This window comes from Scyliorhinus torazame, chromosome 25 (genome assembly GCF_047496885.1).
Source record: "Scyliorhinus torazame isolate Kashiwa2021f chromosome 25, sScyTor2.1, whole genome shotgun sequence".
NCBI lineage: Eukaryota > Metazoa > Chordata > Chondrichthyes > Carcharhiniformes > Scyliorhinidae > Scyliorhinus > Scyliorhinus torazame.
Genome location: NC_092731.1, coordinates 9,578,020 through 9,603,747, shown reverse-complemented (window position 1 = coordinate 9,603,747; position 25,728 = coordinate 9,578,020). Strand labels below are relative to the sequence as shown.

The 25,728-nt window shown below is 46.5% G+C and overlaps 1 protein-coding gene and 1 long non-coding RNA gene across 2 annotated transcripts in view; one reads left to right on the top strand and one right to left on the bottom strand.

The window, feature by feature from the left end:
* LOC140402302 (cytochrome P450 2C3-like) overlaps nucleotides 1–25,728 on the bottom strand; it is a 121,320-nt gene that overhangs the window by 4,873 nt on the left and 90,719 nt on the right. The window contains exons 4-7 of the mRNA XM_072489984.1: nucleotides 23,930–24,090; nucleotides 22,798–22,974; nucleotides 22,312–22,453; nucleotides 16,994–17,181 (exon numbers count right to left, since the gene is read on the bottom strand). Of these exons, the coding sequence (XP_072346085.1) occupies nucleotides 16,994–17,181; nucleotides 22,312–22,453; nucleotides 22,798–22,974; nucleotides 23,930–24,090 (668 nt within the window). The remainder of the gene's footprint in view (nucleotides 1–16,993; nucleotides 17,182–22,311; nucleotides 22,454–22,797; nucleotides 22,975–23,929; nucleotides 24,091–25,728) is intronic.
* LOC140402304 (uncharacterized) overlaps nucleotides 1–25,728 on the top strand; it is a 148,832-nt gene that overhangs the window by 113,225 nt on the left and 9,879 nt on the right. The gene's annotated exons all lie outside the window — the stretch shown is intronic.

Here is a 25,728-nt window from a genome sequence, read left to right as displayed (position 1 = left end):
AGAAATTTTAGTAAAGAATTTGGTCAACATACATGGAATTTGAAAGGATCAAACAGAGTAATTTTGATAGGTGGATAAGGGTTTTGAAAATAGACCAAACGTATGAAGCTCTCAGAGAAATTATACTTTGGAGGAGTGTTAAAATTCAATTCCTGTTGTAGTGAGAACTCATGTGGAAGAGCAGAGGGTTAAAACTGTGAGATTGGCAGCAGAAATGGCAGTTGATTATGAACTAGTTCATAAATCAAAGTTTGGTTTAGGACATCAGTTTCAGCCTATGAGGGATAGAAACTGGGGACATGAGTAATACTCAAGTGGTAAAGGTGAAGGTGATCTGATGGGAGATAATAAGGAGAGAGTACCTCAGATTAAAAAGGAAATCCAGGAGGGTGGAAGAGACATGAAAAGTTTAAAATGTTTTCACTGTAATAAACTAGGCCATGTAAAGTCACAGTGTTGGTGGTTGAAGAAAAGCACTGGGAAGGCTGATAGGATAAAACAGGATAAGACAGTGGAGTTTGTTAAAGTGGTAAAAGAAAGCCTAAGTGAAGCGAAGGAGGTGTAAAAGATTGTACAGCCTGATCAAGAGGTGATTGATAAGAAGGTGCCAGATCTCTTTAAAGTGTGGGTAAAGTTTGCTCGTGTGTATCAGGAGGAGCAGGTAAAGAAGTCACAATTTTAAGAGATACGGGAGCTAGTCAATCTTTAATGGTAAGAGATGAGGAGTTATGTAGTTTGGGAAGAGAATTGCCAGAAAAGGTGGTAATATGTAGAATTCAGAGTGAGAAGAGTAGTGTTCCATTGTATAAGGTAAGGTTGGAAAGTCCAGTGAAGAGTGGTGAAGTGGTAGGATGAGTAACAGAGAAGCTATCTTGTCCAGGAATACAGTTTATCTTGGGTAATGATATAGCTGGATTGCAGGTGGGAGTGATGCCTACTGTTGTTGATAAGCCAGTGGAAAATCAGACAACTGAAGTGTTGAAGGACAAGTATCTTGGGATTTTTCCGGGTTGTGTAGTGTAGCCATCTGGGATGGCCACTTCCCGATTACAAAATGGACACTCTGCAAAGATTGCAGGGAAAATGGACAATACTAAGAAAGCAAGCAGGTACAAGGTTTGTCTGTTGATTGGAGCCACAGCAGTTCAATACTAATGAGCCATCCCCGGGAACAAAAAGGTAACATTTAAGTAAACAATACCAAGACAGACACCCCGGCGCCAGAGGAAACCAGAATAAAGCCGGCCAACAACCACCTAGGGCACGCCCAGCAATCAGAGCACCCACCCCTCTGTTGGAGGAAATCGATGAGAACGATTGGGAAACGGGCCAATTAATTGTGGCCAAATTCAAGGCCCGCCCAATAGCGCGCAAAGCCCCTTTTGGGTATAAGAAGAATCCCCCAAGAGAGAATCGCCCTCTTGCGGCCCCGGCTCTCACCAAGAAGAGACCTGCCCAACAGCAACATCAGAACAAGTAAGTCCAAGGTCAACGCACGCTACGAGACAGACGCTTCTAGCTGTTATTCCGTACCAATTTGACCCCAGCACCGAACAACGGCCACTGTTCCTCTGACTGAGTGGGCGCCCGAAGCTAAGTATAGACTTTTAGCAGTAGTGGTAGTTTAGTTTGTAGAGTTTTATGCATGAATATATTTGACTGTGTGTGTAAATAAATGAGCATTAAGTTTGAACTTACTAACTGGTGTAGCGAGTCTTTGATCAGTATTCGGTTTTGAACCTTGTGGCGGGATTATAAGATACCTGGCGACTCTAGAGCGAACGTAATTAGAATTAAGGAAGGTGACCATATTGGCCGCCATCTTCAGAGCCAAATTAAGAGAAACACAATTAGCAATATTTACTGGCGACATCTGACAGGCCTCGACTTAGAAGTGGCCTAACGACTCCGAGAGAACCCAAATTTGAATTGGAATCCAATTAGAAACAGAAAAACCACAAGTGTAAGAACAATGCTGATCAAACCTCCGAGATTCAGAAGTGTGTTAATGCATGCATACTAACAGGGATATAAGGTAAACCTGAGAGATTTTGTGACGTAAAACTGTCGGGAGTTTTGTAGGCCGAAAATTAGTGTAAGCCATACCCGTGTTTACATCACCACTTTATCACCCCCTGTTCCAAATTCAGTAGAGAACCCAGATAGAGAAAATGGCAATGAAGGCAATGGAACGCCTTATGAACCCCCAGGAATTCGAGGTCGCAGCGACCAGTAGAGCAGGACAGTGTCCCGTATGGGAAAAGGAAATCAGGAAGTACCTCAAAGGGAATGGATGGCCCCTTTGGAGCGAATTCTGCGCGAATGATGAAACAGGTCCCGGGAGTATAGGATATACTTGGTGGGAGAACTTGTCAGAGATCCACAAGCATAGCTTAGGGAAAGCTCGCAAGCCGCTGGCAATCATTTCCTGCTTGGCACAATTGCGAGGCACAGAGGAGGTCGTTCGGACGCTCCGTAGAGAGATAGAGGAGAGAGACAGAAGTAGTGAGGGAGATGTGAGCGAGTTTGAGAAAGAGAATAAAGATTTGAAAGAACAGTTAGCAGCGAGGGACAGAGAGGTGGATGGTGCCAAGGGGGCACACCAGTCTTGTCTCGCCCATTTGAGTAGTTTTCAGACCCAATATGATAAGGCCTACCAGGACACGCAACGTGCGGTCTTGGTAAGACAAGAAACCGAGCAACAGGTAGAGAAATTGCAGAAACAGTGCAATGATTTGAAAGCAGCCCTACAAGTGCTCCACACTTCCATGAAGTGGAACAAAGGCAGAGCTCAGTTGATCACGCAACGTACCGGAAGCAAATTGCAGAATTGCAATCTCTGCTTTTCGTTCAGAATGGGTTTCAAAATACGTTTGGACCCCAATTAGACCAGGTAAACGGCCCCGATTGGCAGGAGTTAAATGAGACTGCCCATAGATATATACATGGGACATGTCCGCAAGAAAAACCCCAAAAGAGAAAAGCAGCCCAACCCCCGACTGAACAGGCAGAACACACCCCCATGAACCCTGTAACCACACATCGCAGGGCCGCAGCAGAAGGAGACGCAGATTTCCTATATACAACCCCGTTAATCGTGACCCAATTATGGGACACGTGTGGAAAAATTACACCGTTCCTTCCCACATCAGACCCCCACCAGTTTTTCGCGAGAGTTAAACAGCAGGCTACCATGTACGGCCTGGACGAAAAGGAGCAAGTGAAGCTCACAGTTTTAAGCCTCGACCCTTCAGTCGTGGCAGCCCTTCCCGACCCACAGAATGCAGGAGGAGGCACACTCCAAGAGATGCACACAGCGATCCAAGATGCGATCGGCTATAACAGAGGAGACCCCGTAGAAGGCCTAAACAAGTGTAGGCAAAAGAAGACAGAGCATCCCATAGCATTGGCTGGACGCTTGTGGATACATTTCACAGCAGTTTTCTGAGAGTTAGCCCGCGCCCATTTGTCCCCAGATAACATGGCCAAATGGACTCGAATCCTAGTCTCTCATGCAACAGACGCAGGACAGAGAGCTTGTGCAAATTACGACCCCTCAGACGAGGCCCACAATGAGAAATGGGGTTTGAAGAGATTGTCCCGCGCTTGGGAGCAATCAGTCCAAAGCAAAACCGCATTTATAAAACCAGATGAAGAGCAGGTAGATATGAATCCAGTTAAAGCGCACCAGAACCCCGCATGGGTAAATGAGGGCAGGAACAGCCCACCTCAGCCAAAACCCCAGGAATGTTACAACTGTGGACAGTTAGGACACTTTGCACGAGAGTGCAATGCACTCCAAAAGCAGCAGAGAAACCAACAGACAGGCACCCTAAATAAGAATAGGGCAAAGCCAATCCATAGCGTTAGCGCCCGTTCAGTGAACATAGACATGAACGGCACTGACTGACGGTGTTCGGGCTCCCCAACCTGGGTCTGCGACACACTTTGGGACAAGTCTGGTAGACCGGTCGCAGCAGGCAATGTCCGGGGACACCCCGTAGAATTTCTTTGGGACACAGGAGGGTCCCGCACGACACTCAATTCCTCCACAATGTTTCAGCGAGACATGTGGCCCACAACAGACACCATCACCCTCAGAGGCTTTACAGGTCATTTACAACAAGGACACATCACAGCCCCTGTAGCGATACAAATAGGGAACATTATAACCAAACACTCCGCAGTTTTGGTTGATCTACCCCAGACAGCTGAACACATCCTAGGAATCAATTTTATGAGCTCCCACAACCTCTCTTTTGATCCAGTTCATAAATGTGTTTGGAGAATGGCAAAGGCAGCACGAGCTCGCGCCACACTCACAGTTGGAGACTATGAAAACAAGATTAGCTCAGTAGGAGACTTCTGGTTCGTCCCTCGAGCCATTAATATAGACAAACAGATTAGGGCAGTCCTGCAGGAACATAAAGCAGCATTTGCACAGCACAAGCACGACTGTGGCAAGATAGCTGGCTTGGTAAATATTACAGGTCCCGACCCGAGACCCCAAAAGCAGTATGGCTTTCCCCAAGAGGCAGAGGGAGAAATCTCAAAGGTAATAGAGAGTTTGCTGGATCAAGGCGTACTCAGATCAGTAGCCTCCACAAACAACGCACCAATTTGGCCTGTCTGAATCCCGATGGATCATGGCGACTGGCCATTAATTACCGGGAACTGAACAAAGTAACCCCAGTAGCAGCCCCCACCACAGCCACGAATCCCGAGACAATGCTCAAACAGGGATTCGAGTCAAAAAAAAATTTCGGTTTTGGACATTAGTAACGGCTTTTGGTCCATTCCATTGGATAAAGCGTGCCAGTACAAATTTGCCTTTACATTCCAGGGACAACAATATACGTGGACGTGCCTTCCACAAGGCGTCCACAACTCCCCCTCCATTTTCCACCGACAGATGGCAAATGGGACTAGCAAAATTTTCCCGCCCCGATTGTCTGGTCCAGTATGTAAATGACTTGCTACTACAGACCGACACAAAGGGAGAGCACATTTCGCTTCTCGCTGAACTCCTAGTACTCCTGAAAGAAATTGGGTGTAAGGTCAACCACAAGAAGGCCCAGATTTTGCAGGAAAAAGTGATTTACTTGGGTATAGTAATCACACATGGTAAACGCGAGATCGAGCAAAAGAGAATTGACTTGATCGACAAATTGCCCCTTCCCCACAATGTCTCAGCCCTCCGGTCATTTTTAGGACTGGCTGGCTACTGCAGAAACCATATTGACGGTTTCGCCACAAAAGCAGCGCCCCTATCCGACCTTCTCAAGAAGCAGCCACCTTGGGAATGGCTTCCACAGAACACGGATGCCGTGGATGCTTTAAAAAGAGCCCTCAGCACAGCCCCCGCATTACAGGTACCAGATCCACTTCCTCCATACACAATTGAGGTTGCAGGCACCGACCGAACCCTTTCGGCCGTACTCCTCCAGGAACTCCATGACCAATTACGCTCCGTGGCATACGCCTCACGCGTGTTAGATCCTGTCGAGCAAGGATTTTCTGCCTGCGAAAGGCACCTGCTCGCAGTTTTTTGAGCAGTACAGTACTTCGCATACATTACAGGACTCAACCCCATCACCATTCTCACTGAACACACCCCAACACAGCTATTATTAGACGGTCGACTTAAAGATGGCACAGTCAGCCAAATCCGCGCAGCCCGTTGGACCCTTCTTTTACAGGGACGGGACATTACAGTCAAAAGAACCAAGACCCACACCTTCCTAGCTGATAATTTGCAATATGCAGGAGCCCCTCATGAGTGTGAGATCATCACCACCAAACACAACACAGGCCCATTTATACCTAAAACACCTCCCAGGAAAGCAGGTAATACACCCCAGAGACCCCAGCCCACAGGCACGTGCGCACCCCTGAAAATCTATGTGGACGGCTCCTCCACAGTTTTGAACGGAAAGAAAATTTCCGGTTGCGGCATTTATGTAGAGGTCGCACAGGGACGCACCCTAGATGAGATCTCATTAAAGTTGCCCGGGCACTTAGGCTCGCAGGCAGCAGAACTGACAGCAATCGCTTATATTGTAGACCACCCCGACTCGTTCCCGACCCCAGCAGACATCTATTCGGACAGCTTGTATGTCTGTAATAGTTCGACGGAATTCCTACCCCTGTGGGAAACTAGAGGATTTGTTTCCGCAGATGGAAAGCCCCTACCCTCAGCCCCATTACTCCAACATATCCTAGAGACAGCCAAAAGTAGGAAATATTGCATAATTAAAGTTCGCACTCATCACCGTTCTTCCCCCCCCCCCAGGTAACGTTAAAGCAGACGCCCTAGCAAAGGCAGGTTCCAGGCATGGTTACTTTTGGAACCCCCCCCACCGAGAGCGCACCAGTACACGCAGTTCAGGTTACAGACCAACATTCAGGATGTAGCAAAGGCACAGAAGGAAGATGAAAAAGTCAGGGAAGTTTCAAAAAGAACCTTCCCAGCCCTGTACGACAAGTTTAAAAACGCAATCACCACACACGACGGTATGATTTTCAAAGAAGGCATTTATGTAGTTCCCAGCCAGGACAGGAACCTGATTATTTGTCAGGTCCATGACAATCATGGACACCAAGGCATTGAACCAACCCTAGCCCACCTCAGACTGCTCTGCTGGTGGCCTGTTTTAAAAGCCGATGTTACTCACTACATCGAGAATTGCTTGATCTGTGCCCAGAACAATCCGGACAGATATGCAAGAAAGGCTCAGCTTAGTCACACCCGCCCCGTTAATGGCCCCTGGACGAATTTGCAGATAGACTACATAGGACCCCTATGCCCCTGCTGAAATGGTTATAAGTATGTGTTGGTGGTCATCGACACCTTCACAAAATGGGTGGAAGCTTTTCCATCGAGAACGAATACGGCCAAGACAACAGCTAAAATACTAACACAGCACACCTTTGCAAGATGTGGCCTCCCACACAGTATAGAGTCCGATCAAGGCTCCCATTTTACAGGACGAGTAATGAAAAACGTCCTCACAATCTTCGGAATCAGGCAAAAGTTTCACATAGCCTACCACCCCCAGTCAAGCGGCATTGTGGAGAGGATGAACAGGACTCTAAAAGCCACCCTCAGGAAAATGGTGCAACAAAACAACAGCACCTGGGATTCAGTTCTCCCATTTGCTTTAATGTTCCTAAGAAACACGGTATCCACGTCACAGGATACACCTCCCACACCCTCATGACCGGACGCCCCATGAAAGGGACAGAGTATTTATTAGGACTGGATTTGGCCAGCCCCGCAGTCATCTCACGCATGAAAATGCTGTACAACAGTTAATAGAGACCATAACGGCAGCGCAACTCGCAGCAGCTGTGAGACTTGGAACCAGGAGGAAACAAAGCACGGCTTGTTTCGACAACAAGGTACACGCCACCGAGTTTGTAGTAGGGCAGCAGGTGATGCTTTCCCTATACAACCCCAGTTCATTCCTTTCCCCCAAATTTTCCGGTCGGTACTCCATTTCGGACAAAGTAAGCCCCTCGGTATACAAGATCACATATCCCAACGGCAAGTCTGTGTGGTTTCACATAAACCAGCTTAAGGCTTATGGCTCGTAGAACAACCATTCACACCACATCTTGCTCGCAGCAGCAGACGAGCACGCCCCGCCCACAGATAAAGCATTCATACCCTCCCCCAGCCAGTCCAGCCCATCCTCAGACACAACTTCAACTCCACCCCCAGAGGCACAACTCCGCCTCTCTCTTCCTTCAACCAGCAGCGACAGTGATAGCGACAGCAATGACGACAGCCACAGCACACCACCTTATGATTATACCATGCACCAGGCTCCACTGCCAGCGATTCCCACCATGATTCCAGCGATCCCTTCGAGATCCCATACATCAAAGCCCCTGACCAGACCCACTGCCCGACGATTACGGATTACAGCCTAGTAGCTCCAACCTCGCCACCCGATTCTGGCACCGCAACAATTCGTTCAGGCTCATCCGGAATGATGAGATGGACCCCAATTCACCCCAAGCAGCTTTAGCCAAACTACTCCAGTCAAGAGTATGGCAGCTGGGAGAAGATGGTGACATAGAGTTAGACTCGCACCAACCGAATCCTTTTGCGACCCTGTTCGCTACTGATCAATGAGGTGTCCAGATGATGGAAAAAAGGAACTGATGGAGAGATACGGTGTCCTTTCTGATGGAACCTGCACCATGTTTGTTGTATGTTTGTTTGTTTAATGTACATGTTTATTGTGTGTAAATTTAGAAGTTTTTAAAAAAGTTTTTCCTGGCCCCACGCCACCACCCCTTTGACGCCCAGTGACTGTTAGAGGAACTAGTTTGTCTTCAGACAACCGTTTAGAGGAACTAGTTTGTCGACAGAACACCACTCATAGCTACTCTCCTGATTCGATCACGGGAGGCAGCCCCCCACGACGACAACATTCTTAGCCGTTCTTGCCGGTCACTCAGGCTGTGGAGAAACGGCCCTGATCCCCGACCTGCCTTTGATCAGCTACTCTCGGGGAGAGCACAAACAGCACTGATCACCATCCTACCCGGGGATTCCACCCACTTCTTACCTGCCGCGGCCCATACGCACCCCATTTTTGCACTTTCAATTCTAAATTCTTCTGTTTGTTTTCGGCAACCCTTAGGTTGCTTCCGTATGCTATTTACATCCTCAAACACTAGGATGGTAGATCGCATAGGCTGCGAGACAGCTCGAACTATGTCAGTATTTTCTCGGATGTCTTGTCCCAAATATTTGGTTTAAAAAAAAAATGAGGGAGTCACAGAATGTGACCAATCACAATGGGTAATTGGCAACAAAAGACAGACAGACAGACATACGAGATCTTAAGCAAGATAATAACAGATATTATGCTTGTGACCATAGAACTCCGGAACCTCAGGAACCCCAGAGGAAGACAAAGAAGAAGACGGAAAGATGAAGACGACCTCCATCTTTTTCACCTGGATCTTCTTAGCGAGATCCCTTCAGTTGCGCGCGGACGCTACCTCCCTGACCCCAACCACATAGGCCGTGAAAGATTCACACCCCTGCAATACACAGAACCCCGCGATAGTTAGCCCCGCGACAGTTAACGATACCATGACCTGTTGTGATAAGTTTATCACCTGGTATTCACTATCGTACATAGTAGAAGCCCTCTTAGTACTGGCGATACTTTGCGGAGTCGTGCATACACTTAGAATCAGAAAATGGCGAAGGAGAACCTACCGCTCTTTCGCCCCGGTATTCAGGTTTAGGTCCCTTATTTTCGGACTTCACCAAACACTGAACCCCTTGACATGAATTAAAGTGCATCCGCTCCTCTTTATGTGTGTTTTGTTCAATAAAGAAATGTAAACCTCTGTGTCTGACTGCCAGGCCAGAGAAACTTGTGTTGCTGCTATTTTGTACATTTAAAGTGTTGTACATTATTTTTGATTGTTTGAGTGAGGATAGTTTATTCAGGATAGTTAGAGGTTCCATTTTTTAAATTTTGTAATGCATGCCTGAATGTCATAACGCCCCGTAGAGTTTTATACTGATGTATGTAAGAAAAACGATTTTAGGTAAAGAATTGCGTTTCATAGGATAGGGCAGTGTAGAGCCCATGAACTGCTTACGGGTGTCCCGCTTGGTCAGAGAACAAAGACGACGCAGTAATGTGATCCTTCATGCTTCACGTTGAGGATCACAAGGAGGGTGTGTAGCCATCTGGGATGGCCACTTCCCGATTACAAAATGGACACTCTGCAAAGATTGCAGGGAAAATGGACAAGACGAAGAAAGCAAGCAGGTGCAAGGTTTGTCTGTTGATTGGAACCATAGCTCCCAGACAAGACCGATACTGCAAACCATTTCCAGACTAATGAGCCATCCCCGGGAACAAAAGGGTAACATTTAAGTAAACAATACCAAGACATACACCCCGGCGCCAGAGGAGACCAGAACAAAGCCGGCCATCGGCCATCTAGGACACGCCCAGCAATCAGGGCACCCACTCCTCTATTGGAGGAAATCGATGAGAACGATTGGGAAACGTCCCAATTAATTGGGGCCAAGTTCAAGGCCCGCCCAAAAGCACGCGAAGCCCCTTTTGGGTATAAGAAGAATCCCCCAAGAGAGAATCGCTCTCTTGCGGCCCCGGCTCTCACCAAGGGGAGACCTGCCCAACAGCAACATCAGAACAAGTAAGTCCAAGGTCAACGCACGCTACGAGACAGATGCTCCTAGCTGTTATTCCGTACCAATTCGACCCCAGCAGCCTCAGAACCGAACAACGGCCATTGTTCCTCTGACTGAGTGGGCGCCCAAAGCTAAGTATAGGCTTTTAGCAGTAGTGATAGTTTAGTTTGTAGAGTTTTATGCATGAGTATATTTGACTGTGTGTGTAAATAAATGAGCATTGAGTTTGAACTTACTAACTGGTGTATCGAGTCTTTGATCAGTAATCGGTTTTGAACCTTGTGGCGGTATCGAAAGATACCTGGCGACTCTAGAGCAAACGTAATTTGAATTAAGGAAGGAGACCAATATTGACCGCCATCTTCAGAGCCAAATTAAGAGAAAGACAATTAGCAACAGTAGTAACAAGGTCGCAAAGACACAGGTTAAGACAAGAGAAGAAATCAAAGAATGAAGATGAAGTTGAAGTGCAATTATCAGAAACAATTTTTGATCAGATAGATGGTTGAAAAAGAACAAGAACAGGTGGAGGATGAGGCGGATATTTTCAGTTCAGGAAAATTGGCAGAGTTACAACAGAAAGATATAGAAATAAAACGGATGTATCAGAAAGCATACACGGAAGAGGAATCTGAGTGTATACCGGAGTGTTATTACCGTGAAAATGATGTCTTGATGAGAAAATGGAGACCTTTGCATATGCAGGCAGTTGCAAAGTGGGCAGAAGTTCATCAAGTAATATTGCCGGTAGGGTATAGAAAGGAGGTTTTTGCGAATAGCACATGAGGTACCAGTGGGAGGTCATTTGGGAGTCAGGAAAGCTCAAGCTAAAATACAAAAACATTTCTATTGGCCTGGACTACATAAAGATGTAGTTAAATTTTGTCGACAATGTCACACATGTCAAGTGATAGGGAGACCTGAAGCAGTGATAAAACCAGCGCCCTTAATACCCATTCCAGCATTTGAGGAACCTTTTACAAGGGTCTTAATTGATTGCGTAGGGCCGCTTCCTGAAACAAAAAGTGGGAATCAATATCTTTTGACGATAATGGATGTGTCTACCAGGTTTCAGAGGCCAATCCAGTACGTAATATTGCAGCTATAAAGATTGTGGAGGAGTTACTTCAATTCTTTACTAGAAATGGGCTACCCACAGAAATACAATCGGATCAAGGATCAAATTTTACCTCAAGGTTATTCAAAGAAATTATCGATAGTTTAGGAATAAAACAATTTAAATCAACTGCGTACCATCCATAATCGCAGGGAGCGTTACAAAGGTGGCATCAGACATTGAAGACAAGATTATCCAGAGGATTGGGATAATGGAATTCCGTTTGTACTGTTTGCAATTAGGGATGCCCCTAATAAGTCAATGTAATTCAGTCCTTTTCAACTAATTTTTGGTCATGAGGTAAGAGGAGCACTTAAATTGTTTAAGGAAAAGCTGGTGAGTGAAAATCAGAAGTTACATTATTGGATTACGTATCAAATTTTAGGGAATTTTAGAGCAGGTGAATTGGCTGGACAGCATTTAAAAATTGCACAAAATTCAAAGTTCGTAGTTTTGCCAGTGGAGATAAAGTTTTAGTATTGTTACCAGTGGGAGGTGAACCTTTAAAAGCATGGTTTTGTGGACCTTATCAGATTGAAAGGAAATTAAGTGAGGTGAATTATACAGTACGAATGCCGGATAGAAGGAAATCTCACCGAGTGTGTCATGTGAATATACTTAAAGGGTACTTTGAACGGGAAGGAGAGGAAAAGGAAGAGGTTTTAAAGATTCTAATTCAAATTGACGAACCAAATCCAGATGACTTTGAATTTGACATACCTCAAGTTATATTGGAAAACGAGGATGTTCTTAAAAATTGGGATAAATTGTTGAGTTACCTTCGAGAGGAAAAACGGACTAACCTGAAAGAGCTATTGATATTGTTATGGGCGAGGCGTTTTCAGAACCCCAAAATGTATCATGGAGTTCAACTAACCTCCCCCTTTAATGCTATTGTTGCTTTTCCGAGCACACGGCTTGTTCTCCAGGTGTGAAATTACAGCAATTATGGACAAATGGTTTTTAAAACACAAAACAATGTTTATTCCATGAACTCAACTTAACCTCTTAAATAAACATTGGATCTCTTAACACCCCTTACTTCAAAGATAACTCAGAAAATATTACAACACTAAATAATCCTTCAGTTATTCCTTTCAACATCCAAGAGAGACTTAACACCTTTAAACAGAAACACATCAGGTTAAAGGCTTTACTATTATGAGTTTAAATCACCCAAATGATCCATAGATTGTCTTTCATGGCAGAGATCACGGCAGATCCAGCTCACTGCACACACAGAACTCCCCAAGCTCTTTTCCTCAAAACTGAAACTTCAAAATGGCTGAACTGAGCTCAGCTCCACCCACTCTCTGACATCACTGTTTTCTTAAAGGTACATTGCTTAAACATCCATTTCTTAAAGGTACTATCACATGAGAATATCACATGGGCAAGTTTGTGGAGATAAGTTTGGAAGCACAAATATGGCTATACATGGCTTCTCCCGCGGATGGAAATGGCTAGCAGTAGGGGACATAGCCTTAAACTGAGGGGTAATAGATATAGGACAGAGGTCAGAGGTAGGTTCTTTACGCAAAGAGTGGTGAGGCCGTGGAATGCCCTACCTGCAACAGTAGTGAACTCGCCAACATTGAGGGCATTTAAAAGTTTATTGGATAAACATATGGATGATAATGGCATAGTGTAGGTTAAATGGCTTTTGTTTTTTGACTTCCCATGTCGGTGCAACATCGTGGGCCGAAGGGCCTGTACTGCACTGTATCGTTCTATGTTCTATGCTCTATGATATAGATGTGGGAAATGCTGTTCCATTAAACAACATCCATATAGACTTAACCGTTTAAAATTGGCACAGGTTAACAAGATGAAAGTATGCTTAAAAAATGGCATAATTGAAGTGGGTTGTAGCCAATGGAGCTCACCCATAGTGATGGTACCAATTCCGGACAGTACCCAACGGTTGTGTGTGGACTATTGAAAGCTTAATGCAGTTACAAGAACGGACTCTTATCCTATCCCACGTTTGGAGGATTGCGTTGAGAAAGTGGGACAATCAGCTTTTATTTCCAAACTGGATTTACTTAAAGGTTACTGGCAGGTACCTTTATCCGAAAGAGCGAAGGAGATCTCAGCTTTTGTGTCTCCAGATGGTATATACCAATTCAAAGTTATGCCATTTGGCATGAAAAACGCCCCAGCCACATTTCAACGGTTAACTAACAAGGTTGTTTCAGGATTACCCAATTGTGCGGTATACATCGATAATCTTGTAATTTTCAGCCAGACATGGGAAGAATATTTAAAACATCTGATGGAGTTATTCGATCGACCTCAGAATGTGGGTTTGGTGGTAAACCTAGCCAAAAGTGAATTTAAAAAGCCCAAGTCACTTTTCTTGCCCATGCAATCGGTCAGGGTTGAATGGTCCCACGGGATGTGAAAACAAACGTTATTGGGGAGTTTCCAATACCCTCGACACAAAGGGAAATAATGCGATTTCTTGGCATGAATGGATTCTACCGGAAATTTGTGCCAAATTTTAGTACATAGACATAGAACATACAGTGCAGAAGGAGGCCATTCGGCCCATCGAGCCTGCACCAACCCACTTAAGCCCTCACTTCCACCCTATCTCCGTAACCCAATAACCCCTCCGAACCTTTTTTTTGGTCACTAAGGGCAATTTATCATAGCCAATCAACCTAACCTGCACATCTTTGGACTGTGGGAGGAAACCGGAGCACCCGGAGGAAACCCACGCGGACGCGGGGAGAACGTGCAGACTCTGCACAGACAGTGACCCAGCGGGGAATTGAACCTGGGACCCTGGTGCTGTGAAGCCACAGTGCTATCCACTTGTGCCACCGTGCTGCCCTCAAAGTAGTGTGGTTGCTCCACTGACGGACTTGCTAAAGAAAACGTAGCAAATTTAAGTGGACAGCGGAGTGTCTACAGGTACTTGATTGCCTGAAGGCTGCGTTGACCACTGCTCCTGTGTTAGCCATCCCACTATTCAAAGTGGCTGTGGATGCGAGTGATGTGGGTGTAGGTACGGTGCTTCGACAACACGATGGCGAAGGACGAGAGCAGCCTATTGGTTATTTTTCAAAGAAATTGAATTCTCACCAGAAAAAGAATTCAACGATTGAGATGGAAACTTTGAGTTTGGTGCTGGCTTTGCAATATTTTCACATTTATGTGGCCAGCAATCCGTCTGACACCATTATATATACTGATCATAATCCGTTGACGTTTTTGGAGCGATTTCGGAATAAATGTTAGCGTGTTTTGTTTTGTTTTTTAAAAAAATGTCCATATTTCTTAAAGGAAAGTGAAAAGGTGAAAAATGAAACCATCTTGAAGTTGATGATTTATTTCTTTTTTCTTGGGGGAGGTTTCATGTGAGAATACCTTTAAGAAATGGGTGTTTATAAAAATATCTGTCGTGGATGTACCTTTAAGAAATGGGTATTTATCAGTGATGTCAGAGTGTGGGTGGAGCTGGGATGTCTGCTTTTACTTGCGCTTTGTGCTTGCAGCTGCAGGGTGAGTTTTTTTTTTCGTTTTAGATTTGGAGAAGCTGCAGTCACAGCAAGATGTGATGAATCTCTGCAGGCTTATGAATGTCCATTTGGCGATTTCAACGTGGTGACTGTTCTCAGTAGTGAAGTTAAACCAGATGTCTTTCTGGACCAAGGGTTCTTTTTGTCTTGTGGATGTTGCAAGGAAAGATTAAGAGTTACTTATAGAGTACTGTATTCTTTGGGGGATTTATTAGTGTTGATAGTTGTTAAGATGTTTACTGTGGGTTTACAAAGTGTTAACTGGTTTCATAAATAAATACTGTTTTAATTTATAAGTACTGTAGATTTCTGGTGCATCACACCTGTAAGGTAAACCCGTGTGCTCCCCATAACCACAATCTAGTAAAAGTTGTGGGTCAGGTGAACTCCATGATACACTTTGGGGTTCTCTAAACCCTGGCCCATAACAATTTTAAAAACACATGTAAAAGGTGATAACGTGAGGGCAAATTGAATGGAGATGATGAAATTTACTGAACGGAATGAAATCCTTGCAAGGGATCGAGTGGAAAGAATAATAATCCAGGGACTTGTGGGAGTCTGGACTTGTCCTGTATGTCAGTGGAATGCCATTCCCAAAGATATAAGAGTCAATCCAGAAAAGGGTCAGAAATAGATCACAGTGATGTAATAATAGGTGAACATTTGAAGCAAAATTAACAAAGATTTCCCACTATAAGCTTATACAATAGAAGAATGTGATTGTGGATGGTTAGGCTTGGTTGTGATGCCAGTGAAACAGCCTGCCACCATCGTCCATTGAAGTCTTTACATGAAGAATGCACACGTGTGTGAGGTGTCAGAGCTCCTCGAACCTATAGAAATTTGCACTGTCAGCGTGGAGATGGGAAAATTTGATTGGAATCCTGAAAACCACATTGTGTGAGTCTGGTTAATGAATGGCAGCTGGTGGAACAGACATGCAAGCTTCACTCAGTTGGTAACGGTCCTAGTTAGAAGATGTGATTCAAGTCGGATTCCAGAGTGAATTTGAGAGGACGAACGCTCTTGAGTACGATTAACAATGAAAATTTCAAACAAAGAACATTGGGCGGGATTCTCCGCCTCGCCGTGCCACATTTCTGCCCCGATCGGCCAGCGGGATTCTCCGTTACGCCAGCCGGTCAATGGGGTTTCCCAACGTGGGGCAGTCCCAGCCGTCGGGAAACCCCCAAGCACTGGCAAAACGGAGTATCACTCCGGCGGAGAATCACGCCCCTTGTCTCTACTTATTTGGATCAGGTTTTCAATAATGGTCACATGCACTATTCAAAACTTCTGCCATTCAATTAAATCGTGGCTAATTCAATCCAATCCAATCCGATCGATACATCAACTCCATTTATCCCTCTTTCTTGAAAATTCAATTGATTCAGCATCCACATCTTTTAGGGAGTAAATTCCAGATTTCCATGCAAATTGGCGCCGGCCGTGCACGGACCCAGCCTGCCAAAACCTGCCCCCCTGTAGTCAGCCTCGCCATCCCCAGAACACCCCCCCCCCCTCCAGTGCCCCCAGCCCACGCCAAAGCCCTCCCTGCCTGCGGAACGGCTCCCCCCCACCCCCCACCCCCGACTGTGGCGGCACTGGACTCAGTCCGCAGCCTCCCCGTCAGGTTCATGAAAATAGAAAGGACAGGTGTTCCACACTGTAGGGAACCCGGCGTGTTGGGGTTGGAGCATCGGGGGAGGGCCTCAGGGGACGCCCTGAGGTTGTTCTGACGGCGAACGCCGTACTCTGCGAGTATGCCGTTTTCAAGGATGCGGAGCATTGCAAAAGTGGTGCTGCCTCCGATTTTGGCACAAACAGGGATTCTCCGGGCGATCACTGAATGCGCTTTCGGCCACCAGAGAATCCCACCCAGTTTCCATGTATCCGTGCTGTTGAATACCTTCTCATAATGCAAAATTTCCTCCTGGTATTCCAGTCAATATTGCCCCTTAACAAAAACAACCATCACAAAAAGAACTAGTTATGTGTCTCATTGTGTGTTTTGTGGGAGAATGGTGGCAAGGAATATCTACTACAATTTCCCGAATAACAATCGTCGTAGCGTTTCAAACGCAATTCCATAATACAACGTGCTGTTTTGACATCATGATGAACTATATAAATAATGGTTTTGATTCCAACCTTAGGAATCAGATATCCTCTGAATTCCACATCTCTTGTCACCATGTGTGGAAGACTCATGGGAACAAGGTCGATGTATCGCTGAACTTCATGTATAACGGCATCTGTATATGGCATTTTTGCTCGATCTTCAACAGTGGGTCTTCGACAGGATCCAACCACTTCATCAATCTCTCGATGAATTTTTTCTGGTAGGACAAAGAAAGATAGTTTTAAATTGTTAAATATATTTGATTTACAAACATCATCAATGTCATCTGTGACACTTCGCACATTGTGGCCGATACCATTACTTTACCTGACTGCCAATGTATTTGATGGTCTTAGCCAATTGCAAGATATTGGTTGAAGACTACTGGAGAGTTAGAGCTTATTTAATATATTTTCACTTAGAAACCCAGGGTGGAAATCAATGGCTATAATCCATAATCCAGGCGGGATTCTCCGTTTCAGAGACTATGGGCTGGATGCACCGTTTTGGAGGCTCAGTGCCAATGCCAGCGTGGGAACAGTGGCATTTTACGACTGCCAAATATGGCGGCGAATCCTCACCAATCCTGTGAGTGGTGAGGGGCTAACAGCCGTGCCGAGTAAAATTCCCAGCTCACACGACACAAACGGCTGGAGAATTGCCGGGTCTGTGGCCGCGCATGCGCACGCCGATGACCTGCATTGGTCGCGCCATAAAACACGACGCCGGCCGTGTGCAGACCCGACCTACCAAAATGTGCCCCCCTGGTCAACCCCCACCAGTCAACCCAGCCCTCGCGAAGACCCCACTGGCCAGCAGCACGGCACCCGGCCAACTGGCAGCACTGGACACAGTCCGCAGCCGCCACGCCGGATTGCCGACCGCTGAGACCACACTCGGCCCATCAGCGGCGGAGCATCGGGGGAGGGCCTTCAGGTGTTGCGCCAACGCCGTGCGACGCGATGACTCCATTTTGGAGGGGGCGGAGCATAGAAAACCGGCGTCAAACCGGCACCACCCCCGATTTCAGCGTCGGAACGAATTATGATATCACCGTCGGGGAGCGGTGAATCCTGCCGTATCTGCTGACCCCGGTACAGACCCAGTGGAGTTCTACCACAGCAAAAGTAGCGCCACTCCCGGAGCAGTTCATCAACCGTTCATGGGCTAGCACTGGCACCACGTGGAACACGATCGATTCCAATGAGAAACTATGTCGGAGTTAACACTCGAGAAGCTGACAAGCTGCATCCGCATATTAACACTCCGTTCCCCACACCCAGACCACCATCCACCATCCCCGTCCCCCAAATGCCCCCCCTCCATCACCACCACTCCCATACCATCTCCCTCCACCACCACCCCAACCCACGACACAATCATGCCTTGTGTCTTGCAGGATCCCCTGGCGATGAGGCGGGACCTTCTGGTTTCCCCTGACCCAACTACAACCCCAACCCCCAGTGTACAGCAGCAAGGAAGACGACACAGACAGCGATGCGAGCGTTCAAACCGCTGCCCGAGACACCCTGGATTACAAGTCCGGGTATGACACTGACTTCCCTGACACAGCTGCCTCCAACACTCTCCACTATCCCATAGACACTCACCTCACGGTTGAGCATGTTAGTGAAGAGGCTCCTGGGACACTATCTAGTGCGCTCTACACTCGTGCTGTGGTACATCAGGTGGAGGTACGAACCTCCAAGGAGGCGGACTGTCAGACTAGCTGCTGTCCAGATAGGTTTTGGGCTTCTGGAAAGGGCAGTCCCAGCGACAGTGGAGATGCAGTCACAGAGCCTGGGACTGCATGAGGGGTTGTCAGCAACCACCCGGCGCCTGCAGGGGCAGGAGGTAGTATCGGCAATGCGTGTCACCCTGTCTATGGGTGGCGTCCGCGGTGGAGGCCTTGGGGCCAAAGATATCCGCATTGAAACCCTGTTCGAGACAGAAGCGGGCCTCCAGGACTGGCAGATGAGCCTCGGGTTTGCTCCGCTCGCACCGCCTGTGGTAAACCACTGTGTTCTTATATTAAGGGTTGTACGGTAGAACCTGCACTACATGTTCACCTGGGCCCCTGCATGCGCCCAGGAGCCGGGTTATAAATATGCGTTGCCTTCAGCTTGCAGCCATTTTGTCAGCTGCTGTAGGAGGCCTTCATCAGGTCCGAGGTCCAGCGGTTGCTTCGGGAGGGAGTCATTGAGGCCAGCAACAGCCCCTGGCGAGCTCTAGTGGTTGTGGTTAAGTCTGGGGAGAAAAACCGAATGGTCGTGGACTATAGCCAGACCATCAACAGGTACACGCAGCTCGACGCGTACCCCCTCCCACGCATATCTGACATGGTTAACCAGATTGCACAGTTCTGGGTCTTCTCAATGGTGGACCTGAAATCCGCTTACCACCAGCTCCCCATCCGTAAATCGGACCGGCCATACATCGCCTTCGAGGCAGACGGCCGGCTATATCACTTCCTTAGGGTCCCCTTCGGCGTCACCAATGTGCTTTCGGTCTTCCAAAGGGAGATGGACCGAATGGTCGACCAGTACAGCTTGCGGGCCATGTTTCCATACCTAGACAATGTGACCATCTGCGGCCATGATCAGCAGGACCACAACGCCAACCTCGCTAAATTTCTCCGCACCGCCACTCTCCTCAACGTCAGGTATAACAAGGAGAAGTGTGTGTTCCGTACAATCCGCTTAGCCATCCTCTGGTCCAGAACAGAGTTCTGGGGCCCGATGCCAACCGCATGCGCCCCCTCATGGAGCTTCCCCTCCCCCACTGCCCCAAGGCCCTCAAACGCTGCCTGGGATTCTTCTCGTATTACGCTCAGTGGGTCCCAAACTATGCCGACAAGGCCCGCCCACTCATACAGTCCACTCATTTCCCCCTGACGGCCGAGGCCCAACAGGCTTTCGCCCGGATCAGAGCTGATGTTGCCAAAGCTGGAATGCACGCTGTAGACAAAACACTTCCTTTCCAAGTGGAAAGCGACGCATCGGACGTCGCCCTTGCCGCCACCCTCAACCAGGCAGGCAGGCCCGTGGCATTCTTTTCCCGCACCCTCCATGCCTCCGAAATTTGGCACTCATCCGTCGAAAAGGAGGCCCAGGCTATTGTTGAGGCTGTGCGACATTGGAGGCATTACCTGGCCGGCAGGAGATTCACAAAATTTGCCCTACTCCGTCGAGGAAGTAAGGACGAGGACTGCCAGGTCTGTGCGGAGTGCAAACCGCACTTCTACCGGCCGGACCGCACGCACCTGGTGAAGGCCTCCCGCCCCTTTGAACGCCCCAGTGTGGATTTCAAAGGCCCCCTCCCCTCCTCCGACCGACACACGTATTTCCTCAGTGTGATCGATGAATACTCCCGTTTTCCCTTCGCCATCCCATGCCCCGACATGACGTCTGCCACCGTCATTAAAGCCCTTAATTCTATCTTCACTCTGTTTGGCTACCCCGCCTACATCCACAGTGACAGGGGATCCTCATTCATGAGTGATGAGCTACGTCAGTTCCTGCTCAGCAGGGGTATCGCCTCCAGCAGAACGACCAGCTACAACCCCCGGGGAAACGGACAGGAAGAAAGGGAGAATGGGACGGTATGGAGGGCCGTCCAGCTGGCCCCACAGTCCAGAAATCTCTCGGCCTCCCGCTGGCAAGAGGTCCTCCCTGATGCACTCCATTCTATTCGCTCGTTACTTTACACTGCTACTAACAGTACACCGCATGAACGTCTTTTTCCTTCCCCAGGAAGTCCATATCCGGGGTATCGCTCCCAACTTGCTCACAGCTCCGGGAACCGTGCTTCTCCGTAAACATGTGCGGCTCCACAAGGCGGACCCGTTGGTGGAAAGGGTGCACCTGCTCCACGCAAACCCACAGTACGCCTACGTGGCGTTCCCCGGCGGCCGCCAGTATACCGTCTCCCTCAGGGACCTGGCACCAGCAGGTTCCACCCCCGCACCACCCCGGCGCCACCCTCCCCCATCACCCCCCTAGGACTGTCTGTCCTCCCCCTGCCCAGCCCCGTTGATGAAGAGGATTTTGGCACGCTCCCGGAGTCAACTCCGACCACGACAGCACCAACATCACCGGCTCCACATCGTCGATCTCAGAGGACGATGAAGGTGCCGGACCGGCTGAACCACTGACCGGCCCACGGATGACCAGAGACATTTTTTTTAACTGTTCTGTAAATATTAAAGTTTGCGAATTGTATATAGTTATCCACCACCCCCGCCGGACTCACTTTTAACAGGGGGTGAATGTGGAAAACCACTGTGTTCCTATATTAAGGGTTCATCTGGGCCTCTGCATGTCCTACCTCCTCTCCTGTCTTTTCCCTCATCAGCCACTGCACCTGTTGCCCGATTTTTGAAACAACAAGTGAAACTCGCCGTCGGTATTTCTTCCCAGCAGAGGTGGAGATCGCGGAGGCTCCTGGAATATCGGCTCAGGCCTCCGAATGAGAGCTGACAGCGTTTACTTTACGTCTGGAGATATTTGACAATGCAGTCGAGGCACTCCGGAGCCTGGCATTCTGGCGGGCACCTGGCACTGGCCACAATTTTGGCCTCGCGCGCGATTCTCCATCCAGTCACATTTTGCGATTCCGGTGTCGCTGGACGGACAATCCCGCCCAAGGTGTCACCCATTTGAGACCAAGATGAGGAGAAAGTTTTCAATGCGGGTGGATAGTCTGTGGAATTCCCTTCCCCGGGGAGCAGTGGAGGCAGGGTCTCCAATATTTCTGAGGCTGAAATGGACAGATTGTTGACTAACAAGGGTGTATGGGGCAGATCAGACAGTAATGGTTACAATCAGATCAGCCATGATCATATGGTGGAACAGACATGAGGGGCTGAATGACTTGCTCCTGCTCCTAATTTGTATGGTTGTACATATGTGTATAATGCAGTGACCATTCTCTCAGATGAAAATGAAAATCGCTTATTGTCACAAGTAGGCTTCAAATGAAGTTACTGTGAAAAGCCCCTAGTCGCCACATTCCGGCGCCTGTTCGGGGAGGCTGGTACTGCTATCCCCAGTGATGTTCACCTGCTACTAGAAATACAGCTCACTACTGCTGCCTTTGTTGGCAGCTCTGTCAGCTTTCGGTGGCATTCAACATATCAACATTTAAATGAAGCCCAAAAATTAAAACTTCCCAAGGCTTCATGTTGGAGTAAGCTCTTCACTCCTGTCCCAGGTCTCATGCCGCTGTCCACCCCCAGGTTAAAATTAGATTCTGGATTCTGAAATGAGAATGTTCCATTCTACCAACACTATAATCTCATGTGTTGGACTGTTGAAATCCTCCAACCTCTTGTAGTAATGTTGCTTACCCTGAACTTGTGGATACTTTGCCAGGATCTGGATAGCCCATTGCAGTGTCGTGCTGATTGTTTCAGTTCCAGCAAAAAATAAGTCCATTATTGTCCGCAACAAGTTCATGTGAATGAATTCCGAGTCATGCTTTTGTTGCTCCTGAAACAAATGTAATCTACTTTTAAAATATTAACGGCCTGATGTTGTGTGTAGTCACTTTCAGATTTCTTTTCAAATACAGATTGTGCTATTAACCGATCCACATGTTAAATTTTTTTGCTGCTTTTGTATTGGTGTCAACGGGACATTTACGACACTAGTTCCCAAAATGCTGGTCTTGTTTAGCTGGTGTTAAGCTTTGTGTAAACCTGTTGGACTCACCACATCAGTACCCAGCCAAACCCCTCCTTACCTTCGGGGAGCAGGTACGAAAATTGAAACTGTACGAATGTAAAAAGAAAATTGAAACTGTACGAATGTGAAATGAAAACGTCTTCCAGTACCTCCTCCATCTTGATGAGGAAACAGTCGATAAAATCCCTGGGAACATCTTTCTGCAAACTTTCTTTATGACTTTGAATCATTTGTTTTATAAAATTCTGCAAATCTGCTGTGTTTTGGAAGAGCTTTTTGTGAGGCCCAGGCAGGAAATCCAGGATCGTCGGGAAGCTATTGTACAGCTGCAAGGCAAAATAAATGTTTGTTAACACTTATATTTCTGGTCGTATGGTGACATTGGATGAGATTTACCGGCTGTTCACACTGGCAGAAAATTCTGGTCCCACACCGGCACACTGGAAATCCTATTGACAACGGCGGGACCGGTAGATACCGCTGACAGGCTGCTTCCCCGCCAAAAAACACGTGGCGGGGTGGACCGTAAATCCCACCCATTAGATTGGTGTGGACTCAGTTATCCCAAACAGAACAATGCATGAAATACAGTTCAATCTCCTGTTCACATTCCGAACCAGAGGGACCAAGAGAGTCTTTGATTCAATTCTTGGTGTTAGGTGAGCCAATAAGAGCTGGCACTAAGCTGGGAAAAAAGCACAGGCAGCACGGTGGTACAATGATTAGCCCCGGCCCCGGGTCACTGTCCATGTGGAGTTTGTACATTCTCCCCGTATCTGCAGAGGTCTCATCCCCACAACCCAAAAAGATGTGCAGGGTAGGTGGGTTGGCCACGCTAAATTGTCCCTTAATTGTAAAAAACAGAATTGGCTGCTCTAAATTTATTTTTAAGAAGCTGGGGAAAAAGGCTTATGTTTCTAAATAATGACAGGAAAAAAACGGGTGGGAGTAAATTGCAGAACGAACATAGGGCACAGGACACAATTATGGCACCCAGTCAGAGAAGTGGTTCTGATATTGGACTAAAAATCCAGGTAACAATGAGCGGGATTCTACATACTCTCAGATCCCTTTCTAAACCTTCATTTCCAAACTCAGATCATTAATTATCCATTTAAATTCAAGTTGTCATTTATTTCCCAGTTAAATAATCAATTTAAATCCTTCTGCAAATCTCCAGCTGCTCCTTGCTCTGCCACTCCCATTATTTGAGCATCTTCTGCAAATGTGACAGTTTAAGTTGTTTCAGTCACATTATGATTTTAAAAGAAAGGGAAATACCTGTATCCAGGGGCCACTTAAAACTCGCATATTTTCTGAAATCATCTCCGTCAATGTGAGAAACCTTTTATCTTCATAATCAAACCGGTCTCCAAAGACTAAGGAACAGATGATATTAGATGATGCACATCTCAGCAGAAAGTTTGGGCTAAGTGAGGTATCTGATATAATTGAAAGAGAAGGTGACTTATAAAAGTGTACAGTGTTACACAAATAGCAGAGGAATACATTAATATTTCACAGATATTAATATTCATAAGTATGTAAGTAAACAGTATTTTATTCCTTGTGTCTGAATAAAGCTCGTAGTCTTACAGTTGAAGTAGATGCTTTATTGTGTGAGTTTGTTCTCTCTCCAGTGCTTATACTATGTTACATCTGAACTGCCGGTCTGTATCCTGCTCACCAACTGCCGTTCCTGTGAAGAGTGCCCCCTGCCTTCCTGTCTGTCCATATTTATACACCTCCCGTGCTCCCTCCAGTGATTGCTTAAGTGCAGTGCATTTACATTGAACCCTTGTCTATACAGATATGCAGATCACTACATCCCCCCTTTTTTCTTTTACATATTTTTTGTAGTGTTAAAGAAAATTCTACAAAACAATTTGATTAATTATGATATGCATATCTGTACAAGTTGTGATGATATTGGTTATTATACAAAGCCAATTAATATTTTGGAGTCCAACCTTAATAAAAAAATTAGTGAGTCCAACTTTATGAATTTATTGAGTTGAGTTTTTTCTTCTTCTGTTGATGATGTGGTGATGTTGATACTGTAATTTCTTTGTGAATGTCATCAGTGTTCTTGTTTTTAAGTAACCAATAAATCATCACGAGGTGTTTGAATGATCGAACCACTGATGTTGACTGACGTGGACTTTTTTCTGTGCTTGTGGTATCGATTCAGTATGTCATCTGCCTTGAAAGCTGGTGCGCTTGTTTGTTCTGGAGAAAATGTGAATTTGTCAGATTCGTTGTCATGCCATGGTATGTTTGTACTCTTGTCATTGTTTTGGAGTGTGCTGTTGCATTGTCCTTCATGTGCAGAGCTGTACTATGTTGTACACATTGTTGTTTCATTGCTGTTGTTTCTGTCATTTCTGTCTTTGATGTTTTTTGTAGTCGTTCTTGTTGTTGTTTTTGTTATGCTTGTAGTTTCTGTTTTTGTTATTTTCATTGTTGTTTTTGTCATGCTTGTTGTTGCTGTTGTTGTCTTTGTTATGCTTGTTCATTGTGTTCTTGTAGTTTTTGTTGTGCTTGTAGTTTTTGTTGTTCTTGTTGTGCTTCTTGTTGTTTTTATTGTTTCTGTTGTTCTTGTTTCTGTTGTGCTTCTTGTGGTTTTTGTTGTTCTTGTTGCGCTCAATGACTGTTCCATGTGGATAATTTGGGTCATTCTCAAAGTTATTGGTGTCAGTGTCCTTTGTTGTATCTGATGTTTCATTGAGCGTTTCTTCTTGAGGATTGTGAGAATGATCTGATGTTGCATTGATCTTGGTGACATCAGTCATTTGTGGTGGATTTGATTCCTCTTCTTTGCTTCCTTGGTGCTCCTCTTCTGGAGTCATTTCTGGTTCATTTGAATCATCTTTGGTTTCTTGGTGCTCCTCTTCTGGAGTCAACATTTTCAAGATTTCATTTTCTTGTGTGTAGTTTAGAGTCGATGAGGTTTCGATTGACGTGGTCTCACTGGACTCATGAGTAGCCCTATTCTGATTGTTGAGTGCTTCTGTACAGACGAGCATAGATCTGTCAGTCTCGCTTTGATCCTGCACATCCTGTATGTCGATTGTGATCAC